The sequence below is a fragment of the Anser anser genome (genome assembly GCF_964211835.1).
Source record: "Anser anser genome assembly, chromosome: Z".
Taxonomy (NCBI): domain Eukaryota; kingdom Metazoa; phylum Chordata; class Aves; order Anseriformes; family Anatidae; genus Anser; species Anser anser.
This window is the reverse complement of record NC_139723.1, coordinates 73,148,537-73,175,544: the sequence shown is the minus strand read 5'-3', so window position 1 is coordinate 73,175,544 and position 27,008 is coordinate 73,148,537. Positions and strand designations below refer to the sequence as shown.

Sequence of the window (27,008 nt, the reverse complement as noted above, 5' to 3'; positions counted from 1 at the left end):
TCCTACTGCTCTGCACCTTGCCAGCTCAGTCTCTTTGATTTCATTACTGCTGAAGCCACAGTCAGTAAAAAAGTAGGATCCTGCTTCCAAATGTAGGAAGGTAACATCTTTGGGTTGACGTACCTTAAAATGTATGATAACAGGACTACATTGTACAGTAGAATACAGCATCTGCAAAGCAACATTTTTGTTGGGCCTAAATGATTCTTGCAAGAAGACATTCCATCAGTATTAACTCATTTGAAAAAGATATTCATTATCAATAGCTTTACTACCCATTAATTAAGATCAGACCCCCACCACACACACATTCTTGGCTAGTTGTATTTGGCCTCTATTTGTTTATTTGCATGTGTTGTCTGTGAGCTAATTACAGCATATCTTTATCTTGAAGGTTGTTATAGCTAATGATGCATTTACAGAAACTGAAATTTCTAGAAGTGATGAAAGCATATGAATCACATGAAAGACGTTCATAGTTACTAAATGTGAAAAGTACAGTGGAGGTGCCTACTGCTCTAGAAACCTGCCCATATCCTCCCACACTCCCTGCCACTCATAGGCATCCCGCATCAGGACAGACCTCTGGATGGCATTCCTAAGTAGTTGTTTAACCTTAAACAGAATCTGAAGCGCATTCAGGAGACATAACTATAACAACATGTTGGTCTGAGTATCCCAAGGATATTCAAAATCTTGAAGAAATATCGTAACTAGCTCAGAGGGTAAGAGGGGAGCGAAGGAGAAAGGAAGAGTGAACAAGTAGGAAAAAATATGTCCCCCTGTCCCCTCCACAGATTGGCTCCCTGAAGAAAAATGGCAATAGGCGTAATTGTTAATAGTTTCTGAGATACGGTTTCCAAAGTATAGAGTCGGCGACAGTGCTGAGTACAGATACCAGGTTAGTCTCATGACAGCAATTTCATCATATCATAAGCCAGTGTTACACCGCACAGTACCATAATGTTCTTAAACCAGGGCCCGGAAAGGATAAACAGCATCACAGTAACGTGCTACATAACTCAATTTGGAAAAGAGGCACAGCAGACCTGAGATTAAAGCAATCAACATTGTGACTAGCAGCTATTAAGCAGGTCTGATACTTATACCAATTTTAGTTTAACACACTCTGGTCAGATCTGTCATTATCTCAACCCTTCGTGCCCCACATTGGGCGCCAAAAAGTACTGTTGTGGTTTAACCCCGCCAGCAGCTAAACACCACACAGCTGTTCGCTCACCCTTCCCCCTCCTTTGCTGGGATGGGGGAGAGAAACAGGAAAATGAAGCCTGTAGGTTGAGATAGAGACAGTTTATTAGGACAGGAAAATAATAATAATAATAATGATAATAGTACTACTAATAATAATGTGTATGAAACAAGTGATGCACAATGCAGTTGCTCACCACCCACTGACCAATGCCCAGCCTATCCCCAAGCAGCCGGCCCCCCCACCCCGGCCAGCCACCCCTATATATTGTTTAGCATGACGTCAGATGGTATGGAATATCCCTTTGGCCAGTTGGGGTCTGCTGTTCTAGGTCCTCTCCCGGCTCCTGCTGCACCCCCAGCCTGCCCACTGGCAGGGCAGAGCAAGAAGCTGAAAAGTCCTTGGCTTAGTGTAAGCGCTGCTCTGCAACAATTAAAACATCAGCATGTTATCAACACTCTTCTCATCCTAATCCAAAACATAGCACTCTAGCAGCTACTAGGAGGAAAATTGACTCTATCCTAGCTGAAACCAAGACACAAGAACAATCTTTGTCTTAGCTAATGGGCTCTGTGGTTGCTAACTTCTGAGAAATAGGCACAGGCATACCTGACCTGGATGGAGTAGCATGACCCAAGATCTAGGCACTTTCTTAAGCAGACTGTGCCAAAAGAGTACAGGATTTAAAATTCACCATATAGTGATGCTGTGACATGAAGCACTTGTTTTTCTGAGGACTGTTCTAAACTGTTCAAAATAGATACAGTGCCTAAGATGTAGTATCTGAAGAGATTTCAGAACTTGGAGCTGCTTTTCCACAAGGGTTTGTTTTTCCACAAGGCTTTGACAGGATACATTCATGGAAATTTCCCCAGCTGTAGTGTTTTCTTGCTCTTACTGGAATGGATCAGCTCTGGAAAGTGAAAAAAAGTCAAAAGAAAAAAATAAGAGGGCATGGCAGAGTGGGGAAAGAGAAAGTGAAATGCTCTTACTTTTGTAAGAGCATCTCCCAAAAAAGCCAGCTGTTGATGTAGAATTGAAACCAGTGTCTGCGTGTGGTCTCAGGATCCTTTTCACAGCAGAACCACACTAAAAATAGGCTAAAACTTGCATTCAGATCCGTAAGTTGATTTTCAGTGTGAGAATTGATGCAAAAAAATCAACCCAACTGCACAAATTGAGACAGAAGATTTGCGGTCACAATTAACCCTTGGAAACATCAGCTTAAATATAGAGCAGCTCTGCCTATCGAAGATAGGGACACAGCTGTGGTCCAGAGTATGTGGCACTGGGATTGGCCTGGGATATCTGAAAAGTCTTGTTCAGAGGAAAGAAGGAGTGACAGAGAAGACAAGGAAAAGATGTTCTTCCAGTAACTGCTCCTCACAACTTTGTGCCAGGCCCATTCAGCCTAGCCAAGCCTTGATTTATATGTTTTAAAAACACTGAGCAGCTCCAAAAGTTGGCTGTGTCCCTGGAGAGGACTAGCTGGGTCAAGATAAAAATTCCTCAGCAGTGTTCAGCCTTTTGGAGAAAAGAAAAGCTATTCTGCTTTTCTGCAAGGCAGAGTGAGAAGAGAGATACAGTAGCAGGCAGACTGACTGACTCCTTCAGCTGCTGAATTGAGTGGAAGTGCATTTTCCCTGGTAATTGCTGGATGTCTGAGTATTTCATCTAACATGAAGGTAAGACAATTGCTTACTTAATTTGTACTGATGAAGTGAATATGGCAAATGCAATGAAATATTAATTTGTATGGAGAAATACTTGGCTGAAAATGTAATTGGGCAGAATTGCAAGAAAGAAGAAAACTGAAAAACAATACCTTGCACAACACAGATGAGGAAAGTCAGTGCACCAATCTCCTTTTTTTCCTTTAACCTGAGTAGTGTAAAGATTGCAGAAAGTTTGAATAGCTGCATGAGCTATAAAAAGCAGAAAAAACAACAATCAAACAAAAAAACAGTAAGTTTAGTTTGCTTTTGCTCCTCTTTTTTTTCAGGTGCTGGGGATTTTTGTGTTGCTGGAAGTTACAGGCTTCTTTCCCATTTTTTCCAGGTGAATATTTCTTTAGAAAATTACTGAACATTAGGCATGGATAATTTAACAGACAGTTCTGGTGCATGTCATGGGACAGGGCATAAAGGGAATTTCAGATGTATTTCCTGGGAGAGAAGACACTGTTTGGTGTCAGCATTGCCCATGGCATCAGTGATGACAAGAGTGCAGAATTACGTTGTCCCTTACCCCTGTCCAGTGGAGGAATAACATGCACAGCAGTAGCATGAGCCTGTGAAACACAGGGTTGCCCCAAGCCAGCCCTCATTCCAGGGGCAGGTTGCACCCCAACGTTTTGAGAGCTGCCTGGAAAATTCATCTGCACCCCATGACGTACACAGCCCCTGACCACTGCCTGGCCATCTCCAGATGTGGTCTGGCCCCTCTCTGCTTTGCAATGTGGAGCTCATCTCTGAAGGTGTCCATATGGACTCAAGAGTCCCTACTGACTGTCAGGCCAGGTGAACATGCCTAGTCTTTTCTGTTGTTCACTGACCAGAAAGTCCAGGTGGGAAGCGATTTTGTTCTTGCACTTTAAAAGCAAATCCCAGTGGTTTTTAGAGGGAGCCTGATGCCTGTAATTTATGTTGAAGGTCTGCTTTGCTGTTTTGGAAAGTTTTGCACTAATGCTTATGAATGGAAATCACTGACAATCTCCCTGTTTTGCTTTTATACTGAAAAACAAAAACAAAAAACAACTTACTGGAGCAGCCCTTCCTATCCAGTCCATTGCCGCTGGAATTCTTTTGGCCCTTGGTCCGAGTGTGATGGCTGTACTCACAAACAGGTATAGATGGCCGCACCTTTATGTATGCATGATTTTGCAAGCATATGCTCACCCCTTCTCTTCCACGCCCCCCCCCCCCCCCAAGACATTAAGAAACTGCCATGTCTTTAAACCCAAATCAACTGTCAAACAAAAGCACCTGAAGTGCCTCTTCCCAGAAGAACAAAAAAGTTGCTGGGCCCTAGAGAAGGAAAATCCTCCAGTCTGTCCCCTCTATGTTCTCTTTCAGAGCTATGATATTCATGTTGTAAAATAACTTGCACTGTTTTTATTTTGGTGATAGCTCCAAAAAGCTCAGCTGAACTGTCCAGTAAACTGAGACTTTCCTCAGCTGATGTTGGTTTGTACCACTTCCACTCATTTTTCATCAGAGGTGTCATATCTCAGAGCAAGAAAATTTTGTTACAAAATATTGTCCTCAATGAAAAACAAGTTGATGATTTTTAAATGCAACTCTACTGATGTGCAAGACACTTTTGCCTTTGTTTTTCTTTCTCATTTACTTTGATGTTGCATCAATTAGTGAGGGATCGGTCAAAATTAAAAATGTGCCATGATACTGTATTTATTCTTTTTAGAAGCAAAAAGTAGCCCAGTTGATATTATGTTTTATCATCTTCCATAATGATATTATCACTTTGAAGAACTTAAGAAAATTTATATCAGGCATGACTGGTCCTATCAAAAATGTAAAATAAAACTGAAATTTGTCAGCAGCTTCCTCTTTGTTTCAGCTATGTATTAGACTGTTGAACAAACCAGCCAAGTTTATGTATCAAGACCTTACGGTTGTGAGTTTGGACCACTAACCTGTGAGTTAGTTACCATATTGTAGTAATACAAACTGTGATTATTCTTAGAAAAAAATAGTGAATGCCTCATTACCTTTCAGCAGTAGAGCAGCAGCATTGTCTTGACACTATTAAATTATTTCTTCTTCGCATTTAGATTTTCTAAGATCTCCTTTGATTTGCATTCAGATTCGGAGACGGACAGTAGCAGTTTATGGGCAGTATGGGGGAAATCCCTGCTCTGGCGACGCTTTTGAAATAAGACCCTGCACCCCCACAAGGGGATGCCCAACAGAGGATGGCTGTGGTGATCGGTTCAGGTGCTTTTCAGGTACTAAGATCTTTTTCACGATTTTCTGGTCCTTAAATTTAAGAAGATAACCTTGTTGTCTTTTACATTTATAAACGGGCAATACCATTTGAAAACCCTTGACCTACATATAAATTTGATTCAGCAAGAATTTTCCTTTTTTTCGGCCATAGATGTGCGTGTTTTTAATTTTTAATTTACTGCTATGCCCCAGAGTACTCTTTATTATTATTATTATTGTTATTGTTATTGTTATTTTTATTGTTATTGTTACTGTTATTGTTATTATTAGCAGGTAATTAAGGAATGCAACCTTAGATAAGATTGTTCAAAGCTGTTCTAGATTATATCCAAACATCCTGGAAACTACCTGGGTCCTGAAAACTGAGGGACTCAAAAACAGTGCTAGAATCCAAACAACTTAGGTCACTTGCACACACACACACATACACCAAGAAAAAAACAATTACGTCAGTAGGTAGACATATATCACAGAAGAATATGATGTTTTGGAGCTATAAGAGAGGTAATCAAAGTTAATCACATGTGATCCCTCAAGGCTAATTATGCACTACTTCTTTATGTCTACATTTACTGCTGTTTCACAAGCCCTTCTGGGCACAGACTGTTCACTGTGTGAGTAGACAAGCTAGCATCATAGATAACTGGGATTTTTGCTTTGATTTTAGGTGATTTATTTTAAATGAACATACATTTCTCCTTTCCCCATGCATTTTTGTTTTCATTTAGGTCAGTGCATTAGCAGATCTCTTGTATGCAATGGAGATCAGGATTGTGAAGAAGATGGCACTGATGAAGATCGATGTGAAGAGAAGACGACTATATGTGATATTGATAAAACACCTCCAAATGCAGAGCTTACAGGAACAGGGTAATGTTCTGTGCAGAGCTCAGCAGTACTGGTGCCAAATGCATTCAAGTTTTGGTTGTATTTACAAGCTCTGCCTGTACAGATAGACTTCCTGGGCCTATGGTAAAGCATCCAATATGCAAAAGTGTGCAGTACAGCTAATTCCACCATACCAGTGGCTCAGTGTGGCTTGGATGTACCTGCTGTTTGATTTGAAGCACAGAATAAAGCTTCCTATCCCACTATTTAAACACACATCTTCTAAGATGTGAAACAAAGCATAAACCAATAGCACATAACCATCAGCATGGAATAAAATGAGCCAACAATACCCATTCTTTCTGCTTATTGCTCTTGCATTTGGTACGGTGGATCCATATGGATTTCTACTCATTCATCCCATCTGCAATCGAGCAAAATAATTATCTCAATTTTCTTTATCGTATTTGTATCACTTGGAATGTGATATAATTCAGATACAATACCAAAAGATTTTGGAATGCATGTCCTGTTTTTTTCAGTTTTGCATTAATTGCTGGAAAAAAGTAATAAAATCACTTGTGTTAGGTGTGAATGTCTTAATGTTAACAGATACTGACATGTGTTTGTTTGTGTTGACAAACCAAGAACATTTTGTTTTCCGTATTCTAACACGTTATGCACATTGCAGTTCTTCAGATAAAAGGGGTCATCCCGTTGATATTCCCTTTTTGTAGATAAATAAGCTTTCAATCTTAACTGCAGATACAGCATTCAGTTACAATGGCTTGGTAATTTCTACCTCCTGTACAATGATTTGCTACCTCTCTGTCTTAATGATCTTTCATGTTTTTCCTCTCATAGCTTTGATGCCATTACTGGAGAGACTAGGGGAAGAGTCATTCATACAAAAAACTTTGGAGGACAATGCAGAAAGGTCTTCAGCAATGACAGGAGAGAATACTACAGGCTGAGTGAAAGCGTTCTTGCATATACTTTCCAGGTATGTTTCCATTAAGCACACGTTTGTATCTAAAGTAATGATTATAAGTCAGAGAATGATGCAAAGCTTGTAGGGTGTTTTGGCAGGTATGCTTCCCTAAATAAAGCTGAATGATGCCTATTCCCTCTCTGTAGAGACTCTCATAACTGTGGCTGCTCTTCATCTCTCACAAAATTAAAGGCAAATAGAAGGATCCTGTGGCACTGTATACAGCTGTCAGCTGGCTGGAGTTGTATCAAACAAACACCACTGCCACTAGCACAAAATGTCAGTGCCACCATAGTGTTTAGGGCCATATGTCACCAGATGCTCTGTGAAAGTTGTGTCAGCTCATGTTGAGAGAATCTGGTATATTAAAAGCTAAAATAAATAAATTAGAATGTATAATTATTGTGAAGGTGTTTACGTAAGCTTATTATTTTGAAAGAGACTGATTTATATCTTGCTAAAATGGAAAGAAAGAAAAAGTAATTTCTTGGATGTGATTTCTAATTCTTTCGCGATTATACTGAATGTAAAATCATCTCCTTAGAATAAGTATTGGTCTGAATCAACCTAAGAAATGTGATGGGCACCTGGCTTTGAAATGCTTCATGGAGATCTTCCATTGATCTCCATCAAGTCATTGTCTCAGAGATTTGGTTTGTCTCCCCCTTATCAAAAGCATGCCAAACAATCCTTAAAGTACTTTATTTTGTAGCATAAGTATGTTTTATATATATATATATGTATATATATATGCATATATATATGTAATGTTCTTTCCAATAGATTTCACTACTTTCTGTGAAATCTGAAATGGATTCAACCTGAAAAACAGATTTTTTTTTTTATTTTTATTTTTTTATGTCAGGAAGGACTCACTCTATTCTGTAAGTTATCATTTTTAACACGAAGCTTTTTCATGAAGCCCTTTATACAGAATTCTATCTTCAATCTTCTAGGTTAAAATTCAGAATGATTTCAGTTATGAGTTTTTCAACAGTAGTTGGTCTTATATGAAGCACGTAGTGAGGCATGAAACATCAAACAGTGGACACTATCATACACAAAATGAAAATAAGAAGCACGGGCAAAAGGTATGTATAAGTTTTCACAATAGCTTATTATTTCGCATAAAAGTTTTCGTCACTTTTCTCAGGCACTTTTCTAGTGAGATGTATTTATTTATTCTATCCAGATATTTTTGGCACTAAGTGCATGACAGAAAAAAAATCCCATATAACCTTTACAAAGAAATCACTGGTTTGGTTACCAATTGAGATGAGTTGGCTGCTGTTTTTTATTTCTCCATTTTACCTTCTTAGTAGTGATTTATTTATTTACTAGTTGTTTACCTCCCTATTTGAGAAAGAAAAACATCGTCTTCTTGTCATAATTAATTGACTTTTTTCCACTTTCTTCTAACAGTTTACTGCACTTTTTTTCTACTACCTTTGTCACTATCTTGGAGTGACAAAAATAAGTAATTCTGTGATTAAAACTAAGTTATTTTATAATACCATAAGAGAGAAATCTAGTGTCTTAGGCAGCCAGGAATCACAGCATTTACGCCTTTGACTTACTTAAAAAGAAGCATTAGATAAATAATTTCCAACTGACTCTCCATTAAGAAGTATAACTTCTATCCTACAGGAAATAAACTCAAGCAACAAACATATAAATTTTATGGCATCCAAGCTGACAGAGAACAAGCTTGCTTTACTGCACTAACAATGAAATATTTTGAGAATTAGTGTAACAAAATTCAAAAGCAACTGTGAGAGTCTGAGTGTAGGCATATAGGATTTTATAATTCAGCAGCATCCTCAGAATGGCTACAGGCCCTTATGAAAAGGGCTTCTCTAGACAAAATCAGGGTGCAAAGAACACTTCTCTGGAGCCTCCAATTTGCTTTCAACAACTCTGTCAAGCTGAGTAGTTTTGGTTAGCAGCCAATATCACGTGCACATCATCTGGCTGCTTGAAACCATCCCGTTAGTGAAATGGAGCATGACTGATTTCTTTTCCTTCCCCCAGAGTAGGCAGCTGATGGTTATTGAGAACAGTGTGGAAGTTGCTCAGTTTATTAACAACCGCCCAGACTTTCTCACTCTTGCGGAGCCATTCTGGAAGGAACTTGCCAACCTTCCAGTTGTCTACGATTACAATGCCTACCGAAGATTTATTGAGTATTTTGGGACTCATTTCTTGCAGTCTGGATCTCTAGGAGGACATTACAAACTTATATTTTATATGGATACTGACAAAATGAAAGCAGAAGGTAGAGTATTTGTTATCAGAAACAAACTGAACAAACAAGAATAAAAATTTCTTTGTGTGTTCTTCCGGCTAATATCTAAACTCTAGTAAGAAATTTCTACTTGTCACTACATTCTCCTCACAGGCAAAAGAAAGATTGCTAAAAGTGGTCAAACTAAAATGTTTAGTTACAGATCTGCATCTGTGACCTGCAGTGCTCTGGGTAGTAAAGATTTGCTAGTTGGTTCAGGACCTCACAAGGCTAGTGCCAATCTGAATTTCAAGTAATTTTAAAGCCTAAAAGTTACTTAGAGATTGGGTAAAACTGCATAAAGTAGAATAAATTACAAACAGAGCAAACACCAGAGTGACACATATGATTGTACTCAGTGGGGAGCAGTGCTGTAGGATTCGGGATTGCTGAGAAAAAGAATGAAAGAAGCAATAAACTTTTTCCAAGTACACTTTCCATCTGTCAGCTTCCATGCATATAGGCTTTAGCAACACATGGACCTTCTCACAGGACCTGCTTTTTAGCTGCCTTCTAACTTTTTTCTTTCTAAACCACATCTGTAGTCAACAAGAAACTCAGAAATGAACCCAACATACTTTACATGTGCAATATTGTTAATAGATGGATTATCTATCTAGATTAATGGATGGATTATTAAATAGATGGATTAACATGTCCAGAGAAGGGCTATGAAGCTGGTGAAGGGCCTGGAACACAAGTCCTGTGAGGAGCGGCTGAGGGAACTGGGATTGTTTAGTCTGGAGAAGAGGAGGCTCAGGGGAGACCTTATTGCTCTCTACAACTACCTGACAGGAAGGTGTGGGGAGCTGGGGGTCGGCCTCTTCTCGCAGGTAACTAGTGATAGGACTAGATGGAATGGCCTGAAATTGTGCCAGGGGAGGTTCAGTTTGGAAATTAGGAGACATTTCTTCTCAGAATGAGCAGTCAGGCATTGGGACGGGTTGCCCAGGGAGGTGGTGGAGTCCCGTCCCTGGGGGTGTTCAAGGAAAGGTTGGACGTGGTGCTTAGGGACGTGGTTTAGTGGGTGATGTTGGTGATGGGGGGACGGTTGGACCAGATGATCCTGAAGGTCTTTCCAACCTTAATGATTCTATGATTCTATGATCTGCAGCTCTGAGCACAACGGACATGTACCAGTGCACCTCATCAGGTTGGAATTTATTCATTGTGAAGAAGAAGAAAACAGAGTGCTCCAAGCTGGATGAAATGCTACGGATTTCTTCAGGTAAATGCTCCATAGTGACTTATATAGTTGTCATGTCTAGAGCTTCCATGTCCTTCAAAACAAATGTCAAAATGAGGAGCAGGTATTGATAGCTTTGTTGAACTGTATCTTAGGGTAGATTTAGATTAAATATTAGGAATAAATTCTTTACTGTGAGGATGGTGAGGCACTAGACCAAGTCACCCAAAGAAGCTGTGGATGCCCCATCCCTGGAAGTGTTCAAGGCCAGGGTGGATGGGGCTTTGGAGGTGTCCCTGCACATGGCAGGGGGTTGGAATTCAATGATCTTTAAGGTCTCTTCCAACCCAAACCACTCTGTGATACTATCATTCTATGTATCTGTGATTTTAACAAGTTGAACCCAGACACCAAGTGCCAAGATTGAAAGCTTTCCCAGCTCCCATCAAACGTAGCTAATGCTTTCCCAATAGTGATTACTTTCTGGACACATGGAAAAACAGGCACCCCTTGGATATATTATCCATGTAGGAGCACTTGATCCAGGCACAGATGTTTCATCTGCAATGACGTGTCCTTTCACTACTCGTTAATACATATTTTGTGTGTATTGTTTCTACTTCCATTTGTGAATATAGCAATGCTGGTATTTTCTGTATTTCTCATCCCAATCTCCAGGAAGCAGCAGCAATAAGATTAAAGGAGACCCTTACGTAGAAGGAGGAAGCCCAAGTGCTGTTGCTGGCCTTAGTTATCTAGAACTGGATAATCCTGCTGGGAACAGTAAGAAATATTCCTTTTGGGCCAGATCAGTGACAGACTATCCCAAAGTAATTAAACAAAAGGTAAGGATATTTTGCTGGAGCAGAGATGAGCAGATGGGATAACCTCAAGGGGAGAAATGATTAAGTTATAGCTGGCGATTAGTCAGGCTGTAGTCTGCAATCGTTTTGTATTCAGGTCACTTTATAAAGAAAAAATCACAGGACAAAAATTCATGAAGCTAATATAAAGTGATCAGCTGAATCATAAATCTAGCCCTTGGCAAGTCAATACCTACAATTTTACAAACCTTAAGTGACTTTAGTGGAGTTCTGCTTAAGAATAGAGGGTTACCCTAACGTTGGAGAAAGCCCCTTTTCTGAAATATATATTGGCAGGTCTGTGTGGCTTCCACTAAGCTTGCCAACTTCTCTCTATGCTTTTTATCTCTCTCCCTTTTCTCTGCATGCAGAAGTTTGGCATACTGGGTATTCTGTGAGCCAGACATTTCAAAGTTGAGCATGATCATATTCACTGCTACCTTGTTTAAGTCCCTTTTGCGAGCTGCCCAAAACTGAAGAATGTTATAAAACCAAAAGAATTGTCAAATAGTTTTCAATGAAATGTAGAAACACAGAATATCATAAATCATGCAATAGAAATGCAAAAGTGTTTTTGGTTATTGCTGCCTTTAATCACTGGTCAATGAAATTACAATCTCTAGCTTTTTATACTGAAAATAGCTTCAGTGAGGATAAGTGTTATTGTGCATTGGTGGTCTGTGTTAAGACACACATTTATCTCAGCTGTAGTCACATATCTCATTTTTTTAAACCTGTCAAAGCATTAGCTTTAAGAGATGCTGTTAAGCAAATCCAACTTTCCAGAAAAAAAACTAATATTAAATATTAACATAAGAATTTAGCCAGTTAGTTAGGAAATTAGAGCATCTTTCAAGCCCCATGTGCAGGAACGTACATCACAAATTATCTCATATGAAAAGCACATTTATGAACACTTATATCCCCAATATAACTACTTAATATAAATGTTTCTCTACTGTATGTAGCTAACACCATTATACGAGCTGGTAAAGGAAGTGCCCTGCTCCTCAGTCAAAAAGCATTACCTAAAACAAGCCATTGAAGAATATATGGCTGAAAATGATCCCTGCAAGTGTCGGCCATGCCAGAATGGGGGTGAGGCGGCTGTGGATGGAACTCAGTGCGTGTGTTACTGCAAACCTTACACCTTTGGAGCAGCTTGTGAGAAGGGAACTCTTGTGCAAGATCAGGCAGGTCAGCACTCATTAACCTTGTGTGTATTCAGAAGTGGCGTGTGTGTGCTCTTCTGCTTCTGGAGTCTCTTTGTCCAGCTGCAAAAACCGAACAAGTGGCTGATGTTGGGCAGTGGCTGCTGCCCAACACACAGCACGGGGATGGTCTTCTTGTTGAGTCTGAGTCCTGTTTATTACATCCAAGCAGTACTTCACAAAGAACCCTTTGTGTTATTATTGTTAAATACAGTGGACAATATTAACAACTCATAAGGCAACCTTCAAAAAATATATATGTAAATATATACACACTAAATGACTGGGTATTGATAACTTCAGAAATTTTTGTTCTCTGATTTTTACTTAGTTGTAGCTGGTAGTTAATTCTGTGGTTTCTTAAATGGGTAAGTCATATAGACTCCATGGAATTATTCTTAAGAAAAAGGTGAATTTGGGAGAAATTAGATAGTTGCAATGTGGACCTCTCTGTATGGTCGCATTTTAGCTCATCGTTAGCTTTGAAAAGTAGATGGCAGGGTTTTTTTGTTTGTTTGTTTTGTTTTGTTTTTTAAGGACAACAATCCTACAGAGTGGTTAATGTGAAATACTCAAATATTCTCAAATGTAACGTAGGTGTTGTTGATGGACACTGGAGCTGCTGGTCTTCCTGGAGCTCTTGTTCAGGGGAAAGGAAATCAAGGAGTCGAACTTGCAACAACCCCTCCCCAAGTGGTGGAGGGAAGGCCTGCATAGGAGAGCACCATGAAAGCAGACCCTGTGAAGATGAAGAGTTGCAGCATTTGCGGTAGGCAGAAAAGGAACAGTCGGATAATGAATACAGGAAGAATTTTTAAAGTAATCCAAAGGAGCACATAAGCTGTTGAATTCAGGGATTTGAATTCAAGGGCACTTCTTGAGCTTTCACATTTAAGTTGAAACAAAATGAAATTTAGAAGCTCTGATTCTGATACAAAGTAAGACTATAAAATGGGGTAAAAAAACAGTAAACTTGGCACCTTTCTGTTTAGTACTCTCTCAGATAGCTTGTCAGTGCCTGATTTAAATATAATCATGATGTAAATGGGACATATAATAGTCTTGAAAATGGGCTTTGGGAAGTGTAGTATTTTGGGAGGAAGAGAGACTAAATTAAACTTAATTGTATTTTTGTTTTCTTTATAGCTTTATTGAACCACACTGTTTTGATACATCCATAACTCCAACAGAATTCTGTTCACCTCCTCCTCTCTTGGCAAATGGATTTATTCAAGTAAGCTATTTCTCTTTCTCTATTTTTTGTCCTATTCCTATCAGCAGTGTCTCAACTGCAGTTAATATAGAGATTTGCTTGTAGACCTGTATTTATCTTGTTAAGCTTTATATCAGAGCTACTGTATAGCAGCCTTCTCAGCATTGTTCCCTGGCTGACTTTTACAAGACTTTGTATTAAGAATAAAAGAAAATCAAGAAGTCAGAAGAAAATCTTTGCTTTTCTGGATCTGGATCTTTTTCTGGATTCCTTTTCTTTTTGGCTATAGAAAAAAAAATCTATTTGTCCTATACACATTAAAAAAAAAAAAGTGCTACATAAATTACATATTAAAGTACACAAAACTGGAGAAAAAGCAGCACAGAGAATAAACTGTCCAAGGTCATCCAGCAAATCCCTAGCAAAATTATAAACAGATTTTAGCAATCTTTAGTTTGCATCCTGTGAATCACCATTGAATTTTCTTATTCTTTCTTGTAACTATGATCTGGCAGGGTATTTGGGCTGACTAAGTTGGGCCTACTTACCAAGGGAAACAAAATTCTTCAGGGTATAAATTATGTCTTCTCTATTTCTCCTCAATAAATAGATAGAAGGATTAGTTACAAATCCATCAGTTGTCACTGCACAACTGCAAACTGAGGCAAGGTCCTAAATTTTGTGTTCTCTCTTTTGCTCGTATTCTTTTCTGTAATTGATAGTTGCCTCCCATATGAATATTTTTGGTTCAAAAACTAAAGATAAAACGCTGCGCTTTTAGGTGTAGTCTCAATTTTTCATAAGATTTCTCCTTAGAACAGAAGGTCATATAAAATGACAAAAGACTTGTGTCTTTAAGTTCAGTTCTTCTGAGTGACCATATCATATTAACCTTTAGGGAGCAGATAACATGCCATCCTAAAAATTAGCAAAGCCCTATACACTGTACTGATCCCTCTTGCATGGCTGTTCAAGAGCTTATGTTCCTCCCTTAGTGCTTGATAACAGTGCTTGATTTGCAGTCAACTTATGGACTACCAAGACAGCACCATTCCATCACTGCCAGACCTCTGGCACAGGTACCCTTGACCTTAGCCCTCCCTTCGCTAAGTTAAGGTAACCAGAATATTCTATATTCTGCTAATCTTTTGGTAACACCTCCATTTTGATCACATTTTCTGACTATCAATAACCAGCACTGCCCACAGTATTCCAGACACTCTCAGCAGTACACTGTGAAGTGACATTAATCCTTCTCACTGCCCTCAGCATCCCAGTATCAAAGGGAGTTCAACACTGCTGGTGATTCTTAGATTATATATTTAATATTTAATCTATTTCTTTTCTTCCAGAATGCTGAAAACTCATACCCTGTTGGGAAAAGCATTGTTTACGCTTGCAGACATGGATATTCTCTTGTCGGTGATCCTGTTGCTAAGTGTGGCAGTAATTTAGAGTGGCAAGTTGGAGAAAGATATTGCCAGGGTATGTTGGATTCCCATTTTGAAATACAACTTAATTCCAGTGAAACGTCTCAGAATGTCTGCTTTCACCTGTATTTCCCAGATCCTTAGGCAGAACTGGGTCTATGTTGACTTTTATTTTGAAGCCACATTTTGTTATATTGAAATAGAAACGTCCATACAGTCAAGTTTTAAAGAAGTGAAAAGACAGGAAGTGGAACAAGGAGACTAAATTCCAGTCCAGGGTTTACTTTCTGTGGGAACAGCCTTTGTTGCTTAATTCAATCCTGTGGCTATACCCAAGAACAATTGGTATTGTCTATTTGTAAAGCAAACCGAGTAAAATGTCCAGTGGGCAGTACTGGGCAACCACAAAGTTCTCAAATAACCTTGTAGCCTATCCCTACTAGGCTGTTACTCACTTGTATGAACCACTAGTAGGAGCATGGATCCTAAGAACAGAGAATCTCTGTATGAGCTAGGGCCAGACCTGCAGGCAGTAGAAGGAGATATTATCACTCCATCCTTGGCATGATGAGTTGATAGCCTGAGTTAACATGATCAATATATTTCTACGGGAACATCAGCTAATCTTACTGTTCAATTTGTTAAGAAATTAAGGAGAAAATAAGACGTGACCACTTTCTGCAACCCACTGGTTCACTGTGACTGTCTCAAATTCTTCATTCCTCAGAAACTTCTTGTCTCCTACCTGTCCTGGAGGATGGCTTGCAAGGAGACCCATGGAAACCTTCATATGAGATTGGTGAGAAAATAACTCTGTCCTGTATACAAGGCATGCGCTTAGAAGGAGCACACTCCATTCTGTGTGAGCCCAGTCTCAAGTGGTCTCCTGACATGAAAACTATTCAGTGTGTAAAAACAGGTAAGCCATTGCAATCCTCCAAATGCAGCTCAAGATTTTACTTTCCTGGACAGACTACTGGTAATACAGAAGTGACACAGCACTATAGCTGATATAGTGATAGAGAAATTGCATTTTTATTGCCCACAGGACGTACAGAAAACGAGTGCATGCTTTCTGTGGGCTCCTCAAACAAGATGCCTTAAGACATTTTTTCTGAGGTTTCCTTATGGCTTTTTGATTCCCACTCATACTTGTAACAAGCATTATCATCAACAATATTTGAAGACATAACTTGGGATAAATGTTGCCTATTCTGCCACCCAAATATACTTGACTTTCCACCAAAGTTGTGTAATGCCACCACCACATGAACTGCACCTTACAGATACTATTTCTCTATCTGGAAGCTGTTCAGTGCACCACAGCATCTCATGACAGAGAAGTGACGGGGCCTGATGGCTTCTTTTGCCTGCTTGACAGTCCCACAGCTGATATGGAGTAAATTGCCAGGAACTGGAAGCAAGGAGGAAATGGTTCTTCTGGTTCATGATAACAGATATTGAAGCTGTCAACAGTCACTGGCAGTCTGTGGCAGAGAGGGAAACAGCGTATAGCATAAAGCAGCTTTGTCTCAGTTCATCTTTTCCAGCTGTGGAGGGCAGACAAGACTTTCTCTTTTGCAGTCCTGTGATGCTGGTCAGTGATGCAGAAGCATCCAAGCAGCATGCTGCTTCAAGCCAGCTACATCCTCTCCCCAGGTTTCAGATGCTGTCACATCCCTGCTGAGACCCTTGCTTGGAGGCAACTAACAGCCACTGCTGTTTTCAGATAGATTAGTCAAGGGAGGTGATCCTGCCCCTCTACTCAGCCCTGGTGAGGCCCCACCTGGAGTATTGTGTCCAGTTCTGGGCTCCCCAGCACAAGAGGGACATAGAACCACTGGAGCAAGTCCAGAGGAGGGCTACGAAGATGATGAGAGGACTGGAGCACCTGTCTTATGAGGACAGCCTGAGAGAGCTGGGCCTGTTTAGCCTGGAGGAGACTGAGGGGAGACCTCATTAATGTGTATAAGTATATGAGGGGAGGGTGTTGAGAGGATGGAGCCGGTCTCTTCGTTTGTGCCCAGTGACAGGACAAGAGGCAACAGGCACAAAGTGAAGCACAGGATGTTCCGGCTGAATACGAGAGGGCACTTCTTTACTGTGAGGGTGACAGAGCACTGGAACAGGTTGCCCAGAGAGGTTGTGGAGTCTCCTTCTCTGGAGACATTCAAAACCCACCTGGATGCCATCCTGCACAATGTGCTCTAGGTGATCATTCTAGGCAGGGGGGTTGGACGAGATCATCTTCAGAGGTCTCTTCCAACCCTGGCTGTTCAGATTAGGCATAACTCCTACGTTTCATGTCTGTCCTCTCTTTAGCAGCCAATTGCTGCCCAAAGCGGCCTGATCTGAGGCAAAAGGCAGGTGACAATCAGGCTTAGACTACAAAGTTGTAGCAGCCCAGTCTCAGTCATCTGCTGATTCCCACCTGTTGCTGATTCCCAGTCCTAGTCATCTTTTTCTGTATCACATCCACATGCACACCAAGAGTAAGGATTTCAGAAGGAATAACACACCTGTACATAACACAGCTCACTGTTGCTGAAGTACAAAAGTACTGGAGCTAAAGTACGACTGTTGACAATTCCCAACACGTTAGGCTTAGCCTTAGTGACCCTGTTTGTTTGTTTGTTATATCACATACTCAAATTTCAGTAACAATTAGTTTCAATTGCTTCCATCCTTAGAAAACCATGTGCCTTGCTTAGGGGAGCATTACCTTTGTACAATATTTAAAAAAAAAAAAAAAAAAGGAAATTAGAATCTAAAACAATTAGATTAGAATAACAATTAAATTAATCATTTAAAAGAACAAGGGATATGAGATAAAAAGGGCAAAAATTAAGATGATCTGTGTATATGCAGCCATGGTGGTACACATATATTTGACCGTACTGAAATAAGGTGGATGGGAGTATTTAGTCAGTAATAGTGTTGGTAACAGTCAACTATACAACAAAGAGCCCCAGATCTGGAGACAAGGAAGTAATTTCTGGTGAAAATTTTCCCTCTGCAGGCAAACAGGGTTATGTCTGCTATCTGTACTGCAAAGCACTACAGCTTTATTTTTAGTTCTCTGGCGATTTCTGCTTGTCTATTTTGCTTGGTAAGTCTTAATCCTTACAAGAGATTTATTTAAAAAAATAAAAGCAACAATGTTCAGGGATATTAAACTTCAATGGTAAAGTAGAAAACTAGAGTCACCTAATCTAAAACACAAATCAGGATAAACCTTCCTCTGAAAGTGTGTCCGTACGGATTTAATAGAGTCATGCCATTACTTGCTATAGAAGCCTCTAGAGGAACGTGCAGCAAAGGCCTATTTCATCTTAAAGCTTGGAATAAAACTCAGCAGTCACAGAACATACATGTGTACAGTACTCCTTCCTTCTCCCCCCCTCCACTCCCCCCCCGCCCCCCCCATTCACCCCAATCATTATTGCTTTTGTTTTTTAAGTTATTGCAAATTAAGAACTACATGGTGGAACTTTCTGTTTTCATTACCAACAGTGCATAACAATTTTAAGGCTAACTATTTCTACATGGGGCTTTGGAGCCATAGCTTTTCTGGTGACAGTAGTAAAGCCAGTAACTCTGAAACCTAATGATAAAGCTGTTGGCAGCACTGTTAAGTTTAGCAGAAACAGACAGCTGCACAGAAATGAGATGAATGTTAAAGCTTGAACATTGTGCCTGTCTCCTTCTATCTGACTCTTGACCCATGGATAATTTATCATTCAGTAAGTTTGTAAAGCGTATCGTATCTTTTTAATAGTTATAATTCCTTCTGTGCAGTACATACTTTTAATGAACATGCAGGATGTGACTTTATGTCACAGCTGTATAATCCAGTGTCTTTGATGCTCAACTGATAGGATAATTTCAGAGTAGACCTTTAACAGCCCTTGTTTTTCCTGACCCTTAATAGCATTGTCTGTGCTCTTCTACTTCAGAACCCAGTGTGAAAACAGAAGTGACAGAGCCTAAATGTCAGCCATGGGAGAAAGTGCAGCAGTCACAATGTGTGTGCAAAATGCCCTATGAGTGTGGGTAAGTTCAGGCTGAATTTGGCAAAGGCTTTCTCACTTTATTCAAGACCAATTAAATTTCTTAAATTTTCAGTCTATGACAGATTGGAAAGCTTTACTCATGAGAAGCAGGCATTATACTTTGTTTGCTTTACAGCTCAGTCAATGTCCTGCTCATTACTTACCTGCCTTGTCAGAGCTGTCATTGGGTTTTACTGATGATGGAATTTGGTTAGATGACAGAAGGTGAAGGGATAATTTCAGCTCCACTTGATCTGTGAAATAGATGGAAAAGGATAAGATGATATTTTGAAGATTTAGAAGATGGAGGAAAACTTAGAACAGAGACCCTTGGGACATAAACCATCAAAGCAGTAAGCTGGTGAAATACAGATTTCTTTTCCCTGCTGAGAGACTGGAGTGTTATGAACGGCAAAATAATCTAATCTCCCATTTACACAGCAGTTTGCACAGACCAGTCATGTTACCTTTCCTGACCTCATAACTTGCAGACCAGACTATATTTTTTCCTATTTGATCAAAGCCTATATTCAGTAATAAACAATGCAGGATAAAGGTATGGAAATGAGTCACTCTCTCAGTTCTTCGCTAAGTATTAAGGGTACAGGACCAAAACAGAAGAGTAACATGAAGAGGCCTAAGAGCACCTGGCGCTGATGGCCAGATGTGCCAAAGAGCTCAGCACTCCAACATTTGGGCTGGTTTTCACAGACCAGATAAAGTTTCCTATGAAGTCACCACTGAGTTCTGGACATGACATCTGGCCAGTTTATGTCACAGCAGGAGCTAAGCAGTTTGAAAAATTCAGTACAGCATTCTCATGTAGCAGGTGGAAGAAATTTTGTAGTCCTCTCCAGATTTCAAGGTTACAGAACTTCTCATTGGAGTACACGCACTTTCCATCAGCCATATAGTTCAAGGGTGCCCTGCATGGTTACTCAGGTTCTAAGCCAAAATGGGCTTAGATTCTAAGCTGATTCTAGATTCTAATTAGACTCTAATTCTAAGCCACAATTTGAACATCTCAAAATTAATATTGGTCAGCTTTGTTCAGGTTTTGTAGATCCACTGGGCACTATCCTAGAATTTGAGGCCATTGTCTTGCCTAAGTGCCAGGTTTGTAATAAATCTGTCAAGAGTCTATTTCTATATTTAAAATATTTAGGTATTTAATGAACCAGGTCCTACTCTTTTTGTCTCAATACTGATTAAAGTGAGGCAACAACCCCCTTTCAGGTTCATGGGTGCAGTGATGTTAGTTGCATAGAAATTGAGGGGAGTCCACAATGCTGGGGAAGGCCTTGAGTAGAGTCACAATTACTTTGAAATTAAATTAATTACGTTCAGTTATGCATTTAGGCTTCAGTTAAAATTATTCTACTGGCTCCTGTTTCTATTTTTTTTTAATTACATTCAAAATGGCAGGAAGATAGATAGCAGTCATTTTTGTTACCTGATGCTGTCTTTTCACTGTCTTGAAATAACACATCTAATAATAGAAGGATAAATCATTGTCTGTCAAAGCAGACCAATCTACCAGCCTATTAATGCTGTAGGACTAAGGCATGTAAGTAGATCTTGGTCCTTCCTCAGAACACACGTTTTACACTGCTGTGGTGGTGACTTTCAGCAGCAGCCTCTGCTCAGGAGGTGAGAAGTTCACACAGGAAGGCAGAAGCACCATGGCTTCAGATCCATCATACATCCTTTCAGTTTTCAAGAGACCAGCAACAGAGACTTCTAGGTACAAGAACCCCACAAGAAGCTGTTGAGGGCTCTGTCATCCTTCATGACATGGTGATGACATCTGTCTTCCCCAGTTATAGCCAGGGAACGATCCCAAACAATGGAGCTGCTGAATTACTAAAGCAGTTCCTGGCAGTGCTTTGGCAAGGGCCAGCTCCCAGATAATTCCCAGGCACAGCTCAGGAGTTATGAGGGTCAGAGACCATTCCTAACATGCAATCTAATGTGGTCTCCTCCTTCTGTGGACAGTGAGTTAGCAGTATGGACACCAGCTGTTCTACTCTGTATGAATTGGCCCTATGGCCAGGAAAGGGTCAGAGCACAGTTAGTGTATTAGTATGGATGAAGACACGGAGGCTAAAGACCAGCTCCACACTGAAGCATGGGATTCAATAATTTTTCAATACTCCATCTTTTTATACACATTTATTTGTGTAGCACACATGTCTCTATTAGGGGTTCTCAGCCTGTGTTGGATTAAAAATTATGGTCTTGAATACAATTTTTAGAAGTTAAAATAACTTACAGTTCAATTTCTCACTTTTTTGTTTCACTGAAATTTGCCTGCCTCTCATAGCAGGTGAAAGGGAGAGACATTGTTTGTTGACTTACAGTTATTTTATTTCTCATAATATGCACTTTATTAAATGCTTGTTCTTACTCAAGCTTTTTATTTTTTTTCCTCTTTCTCTTCTCCCAGGTAAAAGGTATTGAATTTTTCAGATTCCCTTTGCACGAGGACCCTTCCTTGTCTCTAATAACTTTTATTGTGCTACTATTGTTCCCCTGTAATATCCTTCCTCAACAAGGACTGGAAAATATTAAATACTCTTATGAGTACAGATTCTCTATCCTTTTTCTTAGGCATCTAAACATGTCGATTTCCACTAACATGTCGATTTCCCCAGGTGACCCAGCCATAGCAAAAATGTACACCAGTCTCAAGACAGCTAGAGCTAGACAAAATAGAAAACACACTCCCTGCATTACTTCCACAGCAAATAGACCTTCTGAGGTTCAACCAGCTGGTTACTTTGGCCTCCCTCCCCTCTGCTGGATGTCACAAAAGTGGTGCAAAGCAGAGACATTAACACACTCCTATCTTTTCAGCTAAATTAACTTGCCTTGTAAACTAGCTTTTGTCCTTAAGGCTCAGATATTGAGATTTATCATTGTAAGGCAAATAAAGAAGGCCTCTGAGCAATTTTAGATGTGATAAACAACTTTACAGATTAGATGCTTCCCCTGAATCACACTATGTTCTTCCAAATCTAAGCGGGTATTTCAAAATCAAGATTTTCCTATACCTCTGTCTGCAAAGATAACTTTCACATCATAAATCAGTGCACCACTATCTCATAGGCTGTGCTACTAGACAAGAAAATGATGTAATGGAGACAGATGTATGGGCTCCTTTATTAGCTGCTTGGTGCTACATATCCATTGGTCTGTCCTCTTGCTGTGCCTCAGAATAAGAGTTAACCTTATTCCTTATGTTAACAGAAGAGCAGTAAGGAAAATGTAGGCAATAAATTTTTATTAGGGATTCAGCAGCTCATATTTTGACTAAGCACCACAGTTAAGAGACCCACTGCAAGTGAGGACACTAACTTCTTAAGGAATATAATACAGTTAGTAATACTTGAAGACATATTCAGTTGCAGGTAAATGCAACAGTCAAAGTTCTCAGGATCAGCTGATAAACTGTACCAAATTTTAAATATCTTAAAGATGCAGTACATTACAGATAATTTAAGCTTTTCATAAATCCAACCTCTTCAAGACATTTCAGAATCACCTCTCTAAGAAGGATTTTTCTAAAGAAAAAAAAAAAAAAGAAAAAGGAAAAAAGAAGTAAAGAAGAAGAAAGGAAAAAAAAAAAAGATGAGGAAGAAGGAAAAAAAAAAGAAAAAAAGGAGAAAAAAAGAAAAAATACCTCAATGCTTGACCATCAACTGAACAAAGTTGTAGTGAGGACTTTCCTACCAGAGCTTCCCTCTCCCAAATTCCTCTTCCCCTGTCTGATGAGCCACTTGCACATGACCTGTTACCCTTCCCATCATGAAGCCTTGTGGAGCTTGTTAGGGCTATTTGCCCATTCATTATCAGCCTCTCATCCCCGCTAAACCACCTGTTTTGCTGAGGTTGACCCTCAGAACCAACCTGTTAGGTACTTAATTTTTCTGTGGGAGTGTTTGTGAGCTCAGACAGAGGAGCTGTGCTGAATGCGAGAGGTGTCTTTGGTTCTGCATCTAAAGCTCTCCATCTCCTAGGAGTATCTCTGCTCTCTGGTACCCTGTGCAATGCCTTACCTCTGGCTGTGCCACACAGCCAGGACAGCATGGGAAGGCCACCTCTGAGGAGGCAGGGCTTTGTTCACCCCACACAGACGTCATGGAGTGAATTAAGAGCAAGTGGAGAAGCTTGGGTTTTGAGATTACAAAAAAAAAAAAAAAAAAAAAAAAAAAAAAGGGCTTTTTCCCCCCTCCTACGCTTACAGCATGAAACACAAATAATAACTATTTCCTGGAATTGTCCCTGAAGCAAATACTATCTAAGGTTGTCCAAGAATCGTTATTACCACTTTTACAAGTATGTATATTAGAGACTAACCGAGATCTGAACTCATTTAAACAAGAAGTCTCTCCCTCAGTACCACTGAGGTTAATGGCAAAATACCCAGTGATGTTCCTGTCCTTGGACAGGTGCTGTGTCTGCTGAGGAGCAGCAACCTGTGGAAAAGAAAAAAGTCTGAATTATTCATGCATCTAAGTCTCCAGTTCATCTCTGCACTCTCAGGATTTACTTCAGTGAATAGGGAAAACAGAATCAGACACTGAATGTTTTCCATCCTCTCAGCTCTTTCTAAGACACACCAAGATAAAACACATTTAAATGTATTTTTGTGTGTGTTTTTTGTTTTCAGTCCTTCCCTGGACATCTGTGCCACAGATCAAAGAACCAAGAGAAACATACCTTTAACTGTTTGCAAGATGTATGCCTTGGAGTGCACGGGCAGAAAATATTCTCTTACTAGCTCAGACAACTGCAAAACTCCTCAGGCCACTGAGAAATCATGTGGATCATGCCATTCATGGGAAAGATGTGATGGTAAGATTCTTCATGATTGTAAGTGAAATTGTTTATACAAACAAAATGAAATCTTTATCCCCAGTTACACACTACGGTAGCTCTGTGCTGGGACGGCATTTCCAACCCTCCCAGCAGCACCAGGTGCACACAAACTGCTGAGCTGGTTCGAACCATCAGCCCAGTATTTGGTGGCTAAATATGGCAGAAAGACATGGGAAACCCTGCAGGAGACTGTAATGGGATGAGCTGTCTTTGGGAAAAGCTTATTTCTGCTCCCTTGTGAGTAGGTTACCCAATGTGATGTGCTTCAGTAAGCTTGGGGTGAAACCCTTGCCATACTTTTTTCACCGACTCCACCCATTTTAAATTCTGTGGCATGGTGGAGAGGGGAAAGGAGGAGGAGAACAACACAACACCAAATCCCACATTTCCATTTCGATGGGTGTATTTTTTAATATGTTATCAACCCTTAATGACCAGAGAAGGTTTCATAGGTCAGTCTGGAATCTTCCTTCAGCTGTTTTCCTCCTTGTTCTGTTTTTTAGTGTTCATCCCTTATCCCCTTTGCTTCTGCTAGCTCAAGGCTACCAGTCTCACTGTTTTCTTCAAGGTTTCCTTGTTTTCTTCAGCTTAAGACTACAGTCTCATTCTGTACTGTCTAGAAAAGCCACTTGCTTTTGTTTGTACTTCACCGTATATCTCCAGTTTCTCATATTGTGAACAAAGGTGAAGGAATATTCCCTCAGAGAAAAAAGGCCCAGACTTTTGCAATCTGTCTTTAGTGGAACTTCTTAAATTCCCTGATCTAATTTCCCTGAGTGTCCTCCATTACACTGCATTTAATGGAGGGTTGGCAGAAATGGGAAGATAAAGGACTAAATTCGGTTTTCAGAAGTGCCTCAGATAGAAGGCAAAGTTATTGTCATATTTTGACAATAAAAAAGATCACTTGATAGGAGTTTGTCTATTTTGTCTACCAACGGACATTGAACGGACAATAATAGTAGTAATAATGATGATAATAATAATAATAATAATAGGTAATAGATAATAATAATAATAGATTTTCAAAATAGGCAGGAGCCTCAGCAGAGACGAACAGAACATACGTGGTGTTGTTAAACATACAACACCAAAACAAAGACATAACTATGAAAGATAAATCTCAGACCTTCTTATCTGGTTGTTTAGCTGTTGTCACCAATAGAGCTACACATTTATTTCTAGGAGCAGATCCTTTGATCATAGTGAATTACCTACATGTAAATAAAAATAGAAGTGGTAAGTACGTTCATGACCGTTTTGTTACTTTCCAAGGACAGACCTCTCATCTTACATGTCACCTGGAATGTGAAGCAGTAGGTACGTGAACAGGTGCTAGCAGATTTCAAGCAGAAACATCAGAGATACCTTTGAGAGCAGGATCTCAGGCACCTTGGTGAAGCTTTTCCCACAAGCACAACCAGACTTTCTGAGCAGAGGAAGCCCCAGTAGGTGCACTGCGTTCCTAGGACAGCCAGCACCACTTGTTCTTGCTTCTACTTTTTCCACGGAACCTGAATGTTAGCTAAAGTTAGTTCTCGTTAGGAGAATGACCCTCCACACGTCTCTGTTACTTCTGCAGTTTTGCTAGGAATGTTTTGGTCTGTTTTCCGTTGAGTGGGATGCCATCCCGAGTGCTTTTCCCTCTCTTTCTTTACTCAGCAGAGTCCAACAGCTGTGTTTGCGACGAAGATGCACCGTGTGAAGAGGGAGGCATCCAGATCTGTGCTGAAGTGAGCGGCTCCACTGCCCATCGGACCATGACGGAGTGCGAAGCTGGGCGGTTCAGGTGCCGCGGGGAGACCGTCACCCTTGTCAGCATAAGGCCTTGCAATGTGCAGAGCAAATAAGATGTGTTGTGGTTCGTTTTGTGTGTTGCCATGGGATATGTCAAAATGTGTCAGCTCTTGGGCAGGACATACTTCAAACCTTGCTCTATCAAATGTAAGCTCTGCCGTGAAGTTTACTGCAGCCAAAGAGACCGTGTGCATTGGCTCCAGTTGGCTCTGGCCTGAGGCTCTTCACCAGGCAGAGCTGCACTCACTGCTACTGCTGACCAAGGGCTTTTGGCTTAGGCCCCTGATTTAGCACTGTCAGGTTTTCTTTGCATTCCTGTCACAATTTAAAAATGTTCCTGAACTACAGTTGCCAAAGTAGTGATGGATTACAGTGTCTAACATTGTAAATACATTTTTCTGAAAGCCACACAACCATATGCATGTACTGATTATATTTAGATTCTCAGAAGAAGAATAGCCTTTACAAAACAAGATGTATGATTCCTCACTTTTAATAAAGTAACTTCTTCCTAATGTGCCTTACTCAGTTGAGCAAAAAGCATGCATGGCATTGAAACTGTCGTTGAGCCTGAAGCTTTTAAAGGTCAAAACAATGTGCATTAACAGTAAAGTCAGCTTAAAGTAATGAGAATTCCTATGCTTTCAGCCTCTTGTACACAGAAACACTTCATGAAAAATCACCATTTTACACTGTCATAGCTAACACTGTGAGCTACATTTGTAAGCGCAGATAACTGCATTGCATGTCACATACATTTACGTTTGTGCCCAAACTCGTTTGCTCACAGACCATTGCACATGGAAGTCTTCCACCACAGCTTTCCACAACTTTCTCAAAGGGAAACACATCCTCACCAGAATGGAGACACTCTGCATATAGTTCCCCTGGAGATAACCTTTGACAATCTCCTAAGATTGTTCCTAAATAAGAGGAGTCTTTTACACTCTTTCCTTATACATCTAAGCACGCTGTCTAGCATAATGAGGCAACGACTTCTTGGTTCACATAGGGTGTACCTTGCAAGCTGAGGTTCTCATCCCGGCAGTATGATCCCCTCCTGACTATTGTCAGATGCAAATAATGACTAAGGG

General features: G+C 40.1%; 1 protein-coding gene across 2 annotated transcripts; it reads left to right on the top strand.

The window, feature by feature from the left end:
- Positions 1-2,673: 2,673 nt before the first annotated feature.
- On the top strand, positions 2,674-26,429 carry C7 (complement C7). 2 transcript variants are annotated; one of them, XM_083819076.1, is made up of 18 exons: positions 2,674-2,895; positions 3,213-3,268; positions 3,980-4,055; positions 5,036-5,177; positions 5,907-6,048; positions 6,871-7,009; positions 7,954-8,088; positions 9,029-9,272; positions 10,396-10,509; positions 11,146-11,312; positions 12,299-12,527; positions 13,139-13,310; positions 13,688-13,775; positions 15,107-15,239; positions 15,912-16,103; positions 19,141-19,237; positions 23,909-24,093; positions 25,780-26,429. In XM_083819076.1, the coding sequence occupies exons 1-18, from the start codon at positions 2,890-2,892 to the stop codon at positions 25,965-25,967; spliced, it is 2,505 nt and encodes an 834-aa protein (XP_083675202.1). In that variant the 5' UTR covers positions 2,674-2,889; the 3' UTR covers positions 25,968-26,429. The 2 variants fall into 2 exon arrangements, with proteins under 2 accessions (XP_083675202.1, XP_083675203.1); XM_083819077.1 differs by having other exon boundaries at positions 2,681-2,895; positions 25,783-26,429.
- The last annotated feature ends 579 nt before the right edge of the window (positions 26,430-27,008 follow it).